The 13,352-nt window shown below is 41.4% G+C and overlaps 1 protein-coding gene across 2 annotated transcripts in view; it reads left to right on the forward strand.

The window, feature by feature from the left end:
• The window catches only part of POLR3E (RNA polymerase III subunit E), a 32,240-nt gene that overhangs the window by 417 nt on the left and 18,471 nt on the right, over nt 1-13,352 (forward strand). For both annotated transcript variants that reach the window (XM_069810120.1, XM_069810122.1), the window contains exons 2-12: nt 4,121-4,201; nt 5,326-5,376; nt 6,677-6,754; nt 8,866-8,981; nt 9,301-9,383; nt 10,112-10,219; nt 10,717-10,766; nt 11,081-11,200; nt 11,773-11,858; nt 12,890-12,934; nt 13,019-13,110. In XM_069810120.1, coding sequence (XP_069666221.1) covers nt 4,166-4,201; nt 5,326-5,376; nt 6,677-6,754; nt 8,866-8,981; nt 9,301-9,383; nt 10,112-10,219; nt 10,717-10,766; nt 11,081-11,200; nt 11,773-11,858; nt 12,890-12,934; nt 13,019-13,110 — 865 coding nt within the window. In that variant the 5' untranslated portion in view covers nt 4,121-4,165. The remainder of the gene's footprint in view (nt 1-4,120; nt 4,202-5,325; nt 5,377-6,676; nt 6,755-8,865; nt 8,982-9,300; nt 9,384-10,111; nt 10,220-10,716; nt 10,767-11,080; nt 11,201-11,772; nt 11,859-12,889; nt 12,935-13,018; nt 13,111-13,352) is intronic.

Below are 13,352 nucleotides of genomic sequence, written 5' to 3' on the forward strand. Positions count from 1 at the left end.
GGCCGCGGCCCCTCGGCTCCCCTCACCGGCGGGCCGGCGGGAGTCGGCCGGTCCTCCCGGGGCTGTGAGGCGGCGGCGCCGGCCGGCCCGGGGCCCTTCCCGGGGGTCGAGGCGCCCGCTCCCTCCTGCTCCGGGGTGGATTTGCTTCATCCCCGGGTTACATGAGGGTTTGGGCGGTTGGCCGCGGCCTCCCCCCCCCAGGTCCTCCTTCCCTGCGCTCCCACTCTGCTGCCAGGCTGCTGTGTCAGGAGACAGTAGGTTCGGAAGTTGCCAGAAATGAAGACGCCGTTGCCAGCTGGGAGCGTTGGGGTGAGCAGGGCCCGCGACTGAGCCTCTGCGAGGTGGAGCGCTGCCTGCGTGGAAGATGGGGCTTGGCACCGTGACCTGCCACGGTCCGGGGCTGCCCCTGTGAGAATTACCACACAGCAGCGAGCATCTTGATCCCTGTGCCTGGCACAACAGGCCTAGCACTTGGCTACATAAACCTTGAGGTGTTAAAGAAAGGTTCATGATTAATGCATAATCTCTTAAATCCTGAAGATGTGCCTCAGTGACATCACCTCCAAAGAGAGGTCCTGGTGCAGAGGAGCCCTCTTTGCGTTCACTACCAGAAGATGACTGTGCAAAGCTGCTTGCAGATGAGCAAAGCAAGGAGAAAATTAAGCAAATAATTGGGTCAAAATTGTAATTACCATAAATGTTTGGAAGGTGCTTCAGCTTTTTTTGCAGTTTCCATTTTACTGTATGCCATGGGCCACCCTCAGCTAGAGGATTGCTGCTAGGGCTGGACTGAGAGACCCCCCTACAGAAGCAAGTCCAGGTGCCGGAGGAAATTACGGTAGTGATTCAGGAGATGGCACTTTTCCCACTTTACTGGTTCATTATCTATGCTTTAAGGCACTGGTGTGGCAGGAGTGCCTGGCCTTTCCTGCACTGCATAATTATATGTGAAGAATATTTCAAGTTTCAGTGTTGGCAGTGGGGGGGTCCATTATTACTGACAAATATAGGTATTGGTAAAATGCTGGACCGTTTCTTGCAGGCCTGGCTAAAAGTCTGCATGTGTCAGATGACATGCAGATTTGCAGTTTTTCTTCTTACAGTTATATTAAAAGTCTTTGGTAACAAAAATTAAAAAAAGATAGCTCTGGTACCCAAATGCCCTTCTGAGCTCAAACTTAGAGGTAGGATTCAGTTGCTTCATCACTGATTTTTACAGTTCTTTAACCACAATGTTTTTCTTCATTGGTTCTAAATTGATGATGGTATAGGCAGCTAAGGAGCGCTTTCATTGGTCCTAGTGTTGGTCACATTGCAGGAGAAATGAGAAGATTTATACTTTTTGCCCTCCTGCAAGGTGTTCTAATGTTCAATGATTCATACCAATAACTTGCATTATATTTTGATTTGCACCTTAAAGGAAAGTCGTTTTTAAAAGAAAACAATTTTGCCAGAAGGAAATTTGAAACTGTTGACCGTGTTTGCTATCTCCTAGTGTTTAATTCCATTCTATAACTCTTGTGGTGTCATATATATATGATGAATATAGAAATGTACACCACCATATATATACTGTAAATGTAGAATTGCATTTGCATGCCTTCAGTGAAAGCTTCATTCTGATTCAGAAGATTCCTTCGAGTTGCATGAGTATTATAAATTGTGCTGGGACACACTGCTTCCTATTTATAGACCTGTCATTCTGATACTCCAGTAAAAGGAACTGTAGTCATTCTTTATCCTTAAATGAATAAGAAAAAAATGTAATCTCTGTAATACAACATTTTCCTTGAGTACTGACAGCTGGATTCACAAAGAGATTTCGTGTATCGTTGCGTAAGCAGTGTTAGATGAGGGACCAGAGGCCAGGTCCTTCAGGCTAAGTTTCTCTTTCTCTCCTTAGCCCAGGGAATCTTAATTTGTCTTCTGGAAAGTGGAATAACTTTTTCAGGAGAGAGAGAGCAAGCTAGCACATACTTGGCACTCAGGCTGTGAAGAGGGGAAGGGTGGTTCCCAGTCCTCTCAGGGGGGGTGAGGAAGGAGGGTATGGACCCAAGTCTTCTACCTTCTGGGTGTTATCACATGTTCTCACACATCTTGAGCATCCTCCCGTCATCGGCTCTGTTCTGAATGAAAATTGCAGTTGTTTCATTTCATGCAGAGCTATCAGACTGGCTTTACATGAGCCTGCTGTGTCAGGCCACCCAGGGTACATGAGCGGAGAAAGCAATATTGGAACTGACAAATCTCTTTTCTTTAAAACAACATATTCGTGCATGTATTTTTGTGAAGAACTGAGTGCCTGATTGCAGAAACGGCTCTGATGTCAATCAGATATCACATACTGACGGTTGTGCAGTAACAGCTCCAGCCTGTGGTTAAGATCCTGGCTTTTTGCCATGAAGGTTTTTGCCTTTCTACAAAATTGTTTTAAATATGAATCTGAAATATTATTAAGTGGTAAGTTTTGAAATACAGAGGCATGGTGGGAAGAGCCAGGGATATGCTGCTGCATAAAGAAATGGAAAATTCCAGTTCAGTACTGGGAGGGGCACTTTTTTGGTAGTGGAGAACCTGTAAGTGAAAAATATGGAACCATACTTCTAGGTGGAATGGCAGAAACAGTGTAAATAAACCAGAGGTGTTGCCTGAATGGAAATTTGTCTGTGTAGTGATGTTAATAACACTCACATTCAGAATGCCTATCCAGCCTCTCTGAAGGGTTTCTTGGATAGCTGCATGTATATTAACGTGATGTTTTGAGAAGCCTGTTGAAATATACTGAGCTGGTTAAATTGTGTGGTGGCTTGTGTATTTAAAAAAACCCGCCACCATCTTGGATGTAACATGGATGCTGGCTTCTTTCTTTTACAACCTCTCTATTGCCAGCTGATCCTGGATGCTGCCTCTTTCTATTCCTCCATAAGAGGTCCAGCAAAGAAGCAAGCTGGCATTGAGGAGTAGAAGACAGTGAGGGAGGGTTCCTGAACATAGATCTTTTTTGTTTGCCTGATCATCTTTGTTGTTAAAACTTTCCTTGGTCAGTTGGGGAGAGATCTTATTTTTTTATGCCTATTTTGACCAGTACTGGCTTATTAACAGTGTCTTAAAGGATCTGGACTAATTAACATTGTTGCAATGGCATCCCAAATAATTTGTAAGTCCTTTTGTTTGATTTCAGCAGGGAAAAACTATTGTTGCTTTAGCTGAGGGATCATTTTTTATTCAAAGGTCTGAACCAGGCATGACACTGACTCCAGCACTGTATTGAACGTGATGACACTTTGTTCTAGAGCACCCAGTCCACAGTTAATATCAGACTCTTACTTTCTTTGGAGTTGGTGTAGTTACAAAGTAAAATATGTTGTTCTGATGATTTTAAAGGACTCCAAGAAAGGTGAAGGAGCTCTCATATTTTGGAGCTCTCATTTAGCAATACAATCTGAAGAGTGGTAGGTCAGGAGACAAGGCTGCAACATATCAGGTGGATGAAATCAAAGTCAGCACATTCACATATAGGAATACTGACTGGCCCCAAGCACAGCGTTTACACAGGCTTTTTTCTTCTCTGAGTTTGTTAGCTGGGAGCTTACTCCATTATCTGCTTTCAAGGAATTTTTCTGAGAAGGGAAGCCAGTGAACCATGTGGCCCTGTCACTGACAGTGACGACTGCAGTCACAATTTCAAAGATCGCACATGCTGACTGACCAGCCAGTGCACTGTAGATGTGCTGGCTGGAAAACCAGCTGCTACCTGTGTGTTATAGTTATGCAGCATGTAAAAGATACACTTTATGCAAGTACAAAAGGTTTGTCTTTCCCTCCGCAGAGCACTGATTTAGTGTTCTCTTTCTTACATAACTGCTGGCTTTCAGAAAAGTTACAAGAACTTACCTATTTTTGAGACATTTGCTTGTCTCTTAAATTTGGTGGCAGTCAGTCAAGATTGTGGAGTACTGAGGACCTGATCATGCAAACACATACATTCCTTTGAAAAACAGACTAAACAGATTGTCACTGAAAGGAACCAAGTTAACTTGGAACAAATACTCTAGGCTACATGTGGTATGCAGCGCAGATGTAATGACTCATGACATTTCTGATTTCTGTTTTCTTTCAGGTTGTGCCAAGGAATAAGCCAAGAAAAAGCTTTTTGTATCCTAGCATGGCAAATGAAGAAGATGATCCAATTATACAAGAGGTAAAAGTGCATTGTGGCAGCAGTGATTGTACATAAGGCTTTTATTATTATTATTATTGTAGTTCCCAGTGTTCTTACATTGCTGAAATAATGTGTCTGTCATCAGCATCAGTGGTCACCTTACAATCAATGACTTGCTCTATGCAAGGAAACATGTTCTGTGGGCCAAGTATATGTCTCATGGTATCTATTTTGCTAAAATAGTGGTGCCCATGTTGGCAGATTCAGCTCAGGTTTTTCACCCTTTGTAATCTTCCATGTCAGAAGAGGAACAGAGGTGGGAAACTTGCTTCTACCACTGTGTGTTTCCAGTGATTCTATTGCACGTCTCTGAGAGCTGTAAAAAACTGGAATGACTTTGATGAGTTCAAATATCTGTTAAGTATGAAGCTAAAATGTTTCATGCTTTCTGCTAAAACAAGCAGTTGTGTTCTGATTCTGGGCTTCTTTAAAGGACTGCTACGTCCCAAAGAGCAGCCACAGTGTCCTGTTCACTTTATGTCTGAATTTACACACCAGAAGTACAAGGAAGGGCAAGTTCATAAGAAGGAGAAAAGCCATGAGAAAAGGAGTGGGAATTGTTAGGAGTCTATCTAAAGGTATTTAAACCAGCAGCTTCTGTATCTGATATTCATGAAACATCTGTGGATTTTCAGTGCTGTTGGCAAAATGCTAATATTGAGTAGGATTTGGGATGTGTCAGTGTCTCTTGTCTAATTTAGAAAGATTTTATTTCAAAATACTAGTAATGAAGTTACCTTTCAGTCATACTGCCAAAGAAAGAACTTCCTCCTCTTTCTATAATTGCGATAACAGATTCACTTCAGCCCCTTGGAAAAAAATTTTCCTCTTGCATTTTGTGTTTGTTTGCCAAGTTTCCTTAGAAGAAACACAGCTAGAGCCACTGTCTGCTGCCTAGGCATAGTTGGGGTTTTTTGTTTGTTTTTTAAAAAGGCCAACTGCAGAATTTCATGTCAAAATCAGCAGAGAGGAGACCTTTGACAAGAGAATTTGTAATGAAAAGCTAAAATTGTCAGTATTTGAGCTCTAGGGATTGTACTTTTATCTGAAGCTCCTTCAATTACAGCTGGCGTCTGATGAAAGTTGTTTGTTTTGCTTTTTAGATTGATGTGTTCCTGGCCAGAAGTCTACTGGAGAAGCTGTATCTGTTTCAGGTATTTCAGTTAACTTTTATGCAGTGATAGTTTGTTTAAAATAAATTCAAAGAGCAGTAACTTTCCTTACTGCTTCAGCCTGCCAAGATCTTGGATATAGGCAAGCCTGTTTGGGTCTGAGTCAGTTGAAATATTTAGTATTAAATCATTGCCAAGAGAGGAGTGGTCATTTATGACACAGACTTGTCATTAAATCACTCCCTTTAACCACCCTAAGGGAATGCTTTTAGTAGATTATGTCTTTTTATCATGGTTTGAATAAATTGGCACTCTCTTAGCCATTTTCTGTCATCACTGATTTCTGCCATCTTTACTAAACAAACATTTCATTAGGACTGGCCCTATTTAAAATGTCATCAGTATTCATAATTTAGTGCAAGTCATCAGAAGAACCCCCTGGTGTTGTGGAGATAAAACTAACTAGCGATTGAAGGTGGAAATACCTTAGGAAGGTAGAGGTCTATTTTCCATTCTGCCACTGAATTTCTCTAATCATTTTATCCCTGTGATTCACTTTTCCCATCTGCAAAATGGGAAGTCTTGAGGCTGTCAGATGAAATGTTCATTATAAACCAGTGATGCCCACTGCCTCTTGTACAGATCCTCTGCATGGCACATGCCAGCAGAGCACGGCTGGAGACAGGCTATGCAGCCTTGCCTCTGGGATACCCACAGTTGCTCCGTGTCAGGAGTGAGCATTGGTTAGTGCTGGGGCCTGCGAGTGTTCTGGAGAAATGGCAGCTCAGAGCAGGATACTGCTATGGCTGGAAGATTTCATTTGGATACCACACTGTCCTCTCAGCATTCCCAAATGGTTCAGAAGAGAGACCCATGTGGCTAAACCTGGGTCTGGTGTCCTGACTAGCTACGTGTGGCCCATGTCCTGTAAGCTAACGCTACTTGTGTAAACCAACAAATACTTTACTTTTAGGTAATAACTCTCCAGAGAGTTAATGCTGAGGGATGGGTTTTTAATTGCTTCTAACACTTCCTTTTTCTGCTGGACTAATGTGTGGTACCATTTTCCTGCATTACAGTTTATTGTGGCGTGTAGGGGGCAGGAAGGGCTTTGTGTAGTGACAAAGGCAGAGGACTGGGGGGAAAACAACAGGCTTTCTAGGTCATACTCCCAAATCCCCTGATGACTCACAAATCAGCCAAGTAATTTCTTTTCTTGATGTCTTGTATCCATCTGGCAAATGGATCTACATGTGAGGGGACAGGGAAGATTGAGTTAATTTCTGTGAAGTTCTTTGATCTTTAAATGAAGAGGGTTTTATGAAATGGGTTTGTTTTCCAGTATCCTATTCGTCCAGCTTCCATGACGTATGATGATGTTACACATTTATCAGCGAAGATAAAACCAAAGCAGCAGAAGGTTGGTCATCATTTGAGTCCCGTCTGTAAAAGTTGTTTTACGTTGTGCAGAATGTACTTAAGAAAAGCACATTGTGCTATTAAGCTGTTATAACTACGCAACTACTTGCAGGACCAGATCTCTGTGCTTGGAGGTATGGGGGAGTCTTTCATTGTGTCTGTAAAGTAGAGTTTAGAGTAAGAGTAGTTTATAAAGAGAGGAATTCAAGTCATGATGGAAAAGCCACTCTTTTAATGTAAAACAGAGTCACTCGGGGAAACATAGTTACTAATGCTCATTCAGTCTGTAGGTGCTTGTGCTAATACAGCTTGATTTAAAAGGTGTTTACAATGTTCAGAAAAGGGTTGAGCTTTGGAGGCATGCTCTGTCTTTCAGTGTCAGTGCAGGTCTTGATTTCTGTCTCGTCTGGCTGTGAATCAGCAGCAGCCCTTTTGAAATCAGTGGGGTTGTATAGGTAGTGAAAATACAGGCAAAGCTAGAATGATTGCACTTGCTTGCAAATGTATCCCAAAACCGTGGCTATTATTTTAAAATGCCTGTCCTGATTTTGGCTGGGATAGAGTTGATTGTTTTCCTAGTAGCTGGTACAGTGCTATGTTTTGAGTTCAGTATGAGAAGAATGCTGATAACACTGATGTTTTCAGTTGTTGCTCAGTAGTGTTTAGTCTAAAGTCAAGGATTTTTCAGCTTCTCATGCCCAGCCAGCAAGAAGGCTGGAGAGGCACAAGAAGTTGGCACAGGACACAGCCAGGGCAGCTGACCCAAACTGGCCAAAGGGGTATTCCATACCATGTGATGTCACATGTAGTATATAAACTGGGGGTGGGGGATTGCCGCTCGGGGATTAACTGGGCATCAATTGGCGGGTGGTGAGCAATTGAACTGCGCATCATTTGTATATTCCAATCCTTTTATTATTACTGCTGTCATTTTATTAGTGTTATCATTATCATTATTAGTTTCTTCTTTTCTGTTCTATTAAACCATTCTTATCTCAACCCACGAGTTTTATTTTTTTTCCCGATTTTTTTCCCCCATCTCACTTTGCGGGGGGAGCGAGTGAGCAGCTGTGTGGTGCTTAGTTGCTGGCTGGGGTTAAACCACGACGATGCCTTATCTAAAAATGCAGAAATAGATGTCTGTGATACTAGGATTTTGTTCTGGGAAGTGTTTAAGGAGAGTGCTTGTGTGAACCTTGGAGTTAGGATGCATGTTGTGTTCAGGAAGTCTTCTATTAAAATTAGCAAACATTTGCATTGTAAGCCCTGTGCAGACTTGTAAATCTGCTGTCTCATCCAGGGACTTGTAACTAGTTCAGTTTATGAGTGATGTAAAGGAGAAGAAAAAATGAGGCAGTAGCTGTGATGCACAAATTTATATCAAATAAATATATGTATATATGTGGCTCACCCTGAGGAAGAATATATACTGTATTATTATAGTATATAAAGAGAAATGCTATGCAGGAAAATGTTTATTTTTGAACACTTGTCTGAAGTTTAAAGTTTGAGAGGGGGAATAGTTCTTGTAACTAAAAGCTTGGAGCTTGTTTCTGTGCTTCGACCACTGTAAATCAGGAATAACTATGAAGTCAGTGGTAAGTGCTGCAGTCTCAAACTTAGCAGAATCGAGGCCTTTGCCTCTGAAGAGGACATAGTTTGTACTGCTTTGTACCCAAACTGGAAGGAAACATACCTTAAGTTTGAGAGATTCTGAGTGGACCCTCAGTGATGGGGAGGCTTGAAGGATATTGCTTGTGCACTTGATCTGTACTGGTAAGTAAACTAGACTGATAATGTAGTGGAAGGTATCCAACAAAGTGAAGGTGTTTTTCAAGGCTGCCTAAAGAACTCTTGTTTCTCTGCTCTCATTTATTTACATGGGAATTTATGTATCTCTAGCTTATTGTTAAAATGTCACCATCCTACAAAAACCCATGTATATGCTCAGCTTTATGCATGAGAATTGCCCTATGAATTTGAATGATGCTGCTTATGTATTTAATTTGCTGTAAACCTATGGAAATGTTAGCAAATGTGGTATTGAATCTTAATTTATATGTTTGGGGTTCTGCCCTGGTAATTAGCTGTCTTTCCTTTCATATTATTTAGGTTGAACTTGAAATGGCCATTGATACTTTGAATCCTAACTACTGTCGCAGCAAGGGAGAACAGATTGCTCTCAATGTAGATGGCACGTGTACAGATGAAACAAGTACCTATTCCTCGTAGGTGTCCTCTTTGCCTTCATTTCCTTTTTGTGGTGAGCATAGATATATGTATGTCCACCAGGGCTTCAGGGAAAGGTGAGAACAAGTGGCTGTACAGTCTCAGGGGTGCTTTGGACACTGTTATATAGCAAGTATTCTTGGAAGTAAGCTACGTTCTTTGGTGTGCTCCATGAATTCTGAATTGCAAACAGAAAGATGGGTATGTATATTTGCTGCAGTTCTTGTTATTCTGTTTTTAGAATTGATTTCAGACCTTTAACGTCTCTATGCCACATTGCCTGTAGAATACCATCTCACAGCATTCATCTGTCTGCAGGAAGCTGATGGACAAACAAACTTTCTGCTCATCGCAGGCTGCGAGTAATGTTTCCCGCTATGCAGCTGCTGTTTATAAAAAAGGTAAGTTTCTTCTGCTTAATGCTCCCATCAGTGAAACATGCTCATTTCAGGGTTAAAATACGACCTGTTTGTTCTTTTTTTCTCAGCCTAGGTTTTAATTGACTGATGTGTCTTTAAAGCAAGGAAAATTTTTCCTTGTCAATGTCCCTGGAGTCCTTGAGAAGGTCTAGCAAAATTGTAGATATTATATAAGAACACTGTGGGTTTGTAGATGGCTCCAGGATATTAACAGTGCATGGTGGCCTGAAATAATATACATTTGCAGCATAAATTTATCATCGTTATTTATATTACTATCTACATCTAATTGTGTCTGTCTCATTTTCCAGTTCAGCACTTTTTGCCCCTCTCTTGTCTCCTAATGCCATCACAGAGTTTTGATCTGATCATCATTTGAGATGAAAATATGTAGATTGTCTTTAGTGATGACTATCAGGAGTCTCCTGAACTATAGGTCAGGTCTGAGATAGAATGTAGCTCTCTACAAGATCTGGTTTCAGCACAAAAACAAAAGTAATATAAATAGGTCTTCGTCTTTCATACTCCTTTGAAATCATGAGCACTGGATTAATTTTTTCACTTCAATCCCTTTCTACATTTTACTGTATTAAATATTTATGTTTAATTGAAGCTGTGCCTTTACAGAGATAGGGAGATAATGAAAAGTGCTGTCCTTGTGCAGTGGAAAAAAAAAAAAATTTAAATCAATGTTACTTCTTTTTTTTCAGGTGAACTTCACCTGACTCCACTACATGGAATTCTTCAGCTGAGGCCAAGCTTCACCTACTTGGACAAGGCTGATGCAAAACACCGAGAAAGAGAAGCTGCTAATGAAGGTAAATGCTCCATGAGTTGTGTTATCTTTTGGGAGGTGAGATAGAAGTTATCTCTATAATTTTACTGATAAGAGTCATTATATTCTGAAAGTGTTTATTGTTATTTATTATTATTATATTATATATACTGATTATAAGTTTTCAGATTATTACGCTGAGCTTATTTTCAGTGTAGCTGCATAAATGGTTTTGTGGGCACAGCATGGGGGATTGGCAGAGGGATAGGAGATGGTGGGTTGTGTCACAGGGCAGCAGTAGGGAGTGTGTCACCACTGCCACTGAAAAGTTGCACACTACAAAGCTCATGGGAGCAGGATCTCCTATCATAGGAGCAGTGTGGTGCTGTCATACATTGCATAGCTTGGCAAGCTGGGATTGAACCCATGGTTATGTAGTTCCTAGTACCACTTTCTCCCTGCATGGGTCCCCAAACGGTAACAGATTGGCTTTGGCTCTTCTATTGCAGTGGTGTGTTTATTCTGTTGTATTTTTGGCAGGTGGTGATTCATCCCAGGATGAAGCTGAAGATGATGTTAAGCAAATTACTGTATGTTTAAATTTCCTTTTTATGATAGTTCAGGCAACAGTTCACAAGAAAGCATGACAATTCACACCCAAATAAAAGGACAGGAAACCTCAGCTAGTCCTGGTGACCCTGGGCCTGGAGGGGGGGGGGGGGGGGGCAGGGGAAGCAAGATGGACTTGCCCTTGTTGCACAAGCATAAAGATGGCACTAACAGCAAGGCATGATTCATTTGAGCTAGGGCCCCTAGTTTCTGTTACTTATGTACCAAATAAATAATGCAGGTGTTTTGTTTTGAGGGTTTCAGGGCTGTATTTAATGATGCCCAAATCTTCTAGGTACGATTTTCCCGCCCTGAGACCGAACAAGCTCGTCAACGACGTGTTCAATCCTATGAGTTCCTGCAGAAGAGACAAGCAGAAGAGCACTGGGTTCATCTACATTACTATGGCTTGAAGGTAGGTGTGTGCTGGCTGCTGAGGAGGCCACCTGAGGCTGAAGGCTCAGCCAAGTCTGGAACTGTTTTTAAATCTGGACCCATGGGAATCAGGGAATTATCAACAGAGAATGAAGAAAAGTAGGTCTGTAGGCTTTAACAGACTCTACAGTGCCTACAGTACCTCCTCTGCTGGATAATGCTTTGAGATCTGCATGGTGGAAAAGGTTTAAAACTGAGAGTTGGACAACCATAAAGGGGGGTCTGAGTAGGAGAATCACTCAGGTCTTGGATTATGAACTGGATTTTGTGAAAGACTTGTGTAACCCAGTCAGTTGAGTGTCAGAAATCTGGTTTGTCTGACCTGCATGCATGTCTGTCGGCAGATTTCAAAGTCATAGCAACAGAAATGTTCCCACATCACATGAGCATTGTTCAAGAAAGTGAAAGCAGAACATTCGTTAGTGAGGTGGAACGCTTGAACGGTGCAGTAATGACAGGGTGGTCACAGTTTGGAGTGAGCAATCCAGCTCTCTGGCATTTTGTATGTTTTCCGTATGTGGTAGCGACTCTTGGTTTTTTCTATATCTCCAGGATAGCCGTTCTGAACACGAGCGCCAGTATTTATTTAGTCAAGGTCATGGCCTTGCTGAAAACACGGAATTAATTAAATCTCCCAGGTAATGGTTTTGATGGTTCCCTACAGAAATTGCAGTAATTTGTTGGGATTGTTTTCAGGGTAATAAGCAGGTATATTCTTTAAAAGTCTGCTGTTTGATATTTCTATCCATGATAAAAATTGAATAGTTTAAAAAATACAGAAACAAACTTCAACTTATTCAGGTTGCTTTCTTTGTTTCCCTGTACTCTGAGACTCAAACTAGTTGTATTCACTTGGGATTGTAGCCTCTTGTACATTATCACAACCCTGTGTTATTGGGACTGCAAATACTGTAAAGGAAAAGTAAAAGAAAAGCTCCTGGTTAAAATAAATTAAAACACTGAAGCCAGTAACTTCCATTGGTAGCAAATCTTATAAAACTTGTTTTTGTGATTTGTGAGACATACTGGAAACTTGTTCAGTTTTGTTTCTTGGTGACTGCAGCTATACAGGAATCTTCCCATGATGCAGTCAATACTAATGCTTTGCTCTAATCTGATACAACCATGGCCAAGTAATAGGAAAGTGGCTCTCTCTCTGTTTAGTGGCGTCGATGTGTTTTTCTTAACATTTAACGTCTTAGTGGAACAGTGCTAGGTGTTCTGAGAAGTCTTTTGGATCTGATTCTTTCCTCACAGACACTGGTAGTTACATGGGTGGAGAAGACTTTTTGCTTGTTGCTGGCCTGATTCTTTCTGTCTGCAGGACTTCACATTACCCCTCTTACTGCCGTGTCAGAGCACCTGTGTTTAATGTATTTACTCTTGCAGTTCCTCTGTTTGGACACCTCTTCTGTACAGAAGAGCTGGGATTCTGACTCTCATTTATTTCATACCTTCTCTTTGGGCAGATGAATGTCAATAGCTTTTACTAGTACTGAATTTACAGAGGAAGATGGGAGAGGAAAGGGAAGAGCTCTCTCTTCAGGCTAATATTTGTTTTGTAGATACACACAAGTAGGATTGCTCTAAGCAAGAAATAACTTTAATGTACTTAAACCTGGGAAGTCCCACGACAAGCATTTTAAGGATGTGTTTTCTTTTCTTCTAGTGAATATTTAATGATGTTGATGCCTCCAAGCGTAGAGGAAGAGAAGTAAGTGTTTGTACAGAATGTTCAAAGTCCGTATTGGCTGGATGCTCTTTTTTATGGGCTACAAATCTTCTTGTTTACCTGCAGTGACAAACCAATGGCTCCAAGCAATGTGCTTTCTATGGCCCAGCTGAGAACTTTACCCCTTGCTGATCAGATTAAGATCCTGATGAAGAATGGTTTGTAGCTTTTGTAATACATTTGCACTTTACTTTGTGTCTTCTAATTACCTTAGATGAGGTACCTTTCCTAGTAGTACCAGTTCTGTCACCCCACCAGACAGTCTGTCTGGCTCTCTTGTTCTGTGAAGAATCCAAATCCCGAGCCTTTCCTTAAGAAGACCTGCTGTGCAGGGACGAGCAGTTGGCAGCAGATCTGACTGTTGATCTGTATGTTTGCAGTCAAGTTACTCTTAGAATAA

Source organism: Haliaeetus albicilla, chromosome 22 (genome assembly GCF_947461875.1).
Source record: "Haliaeetus albicilla chromosome 22, bHalAlb1.1, whole genome shotgun sequence".
In the NCBI taxonomy this organism is placed as follows: domain Eukaryota; kingdom Metazoa; phylum Chordata; class Aves; order Accipitriformes; family Accipitridae; genus Haliaeetus; species Haliaeetus albicilla.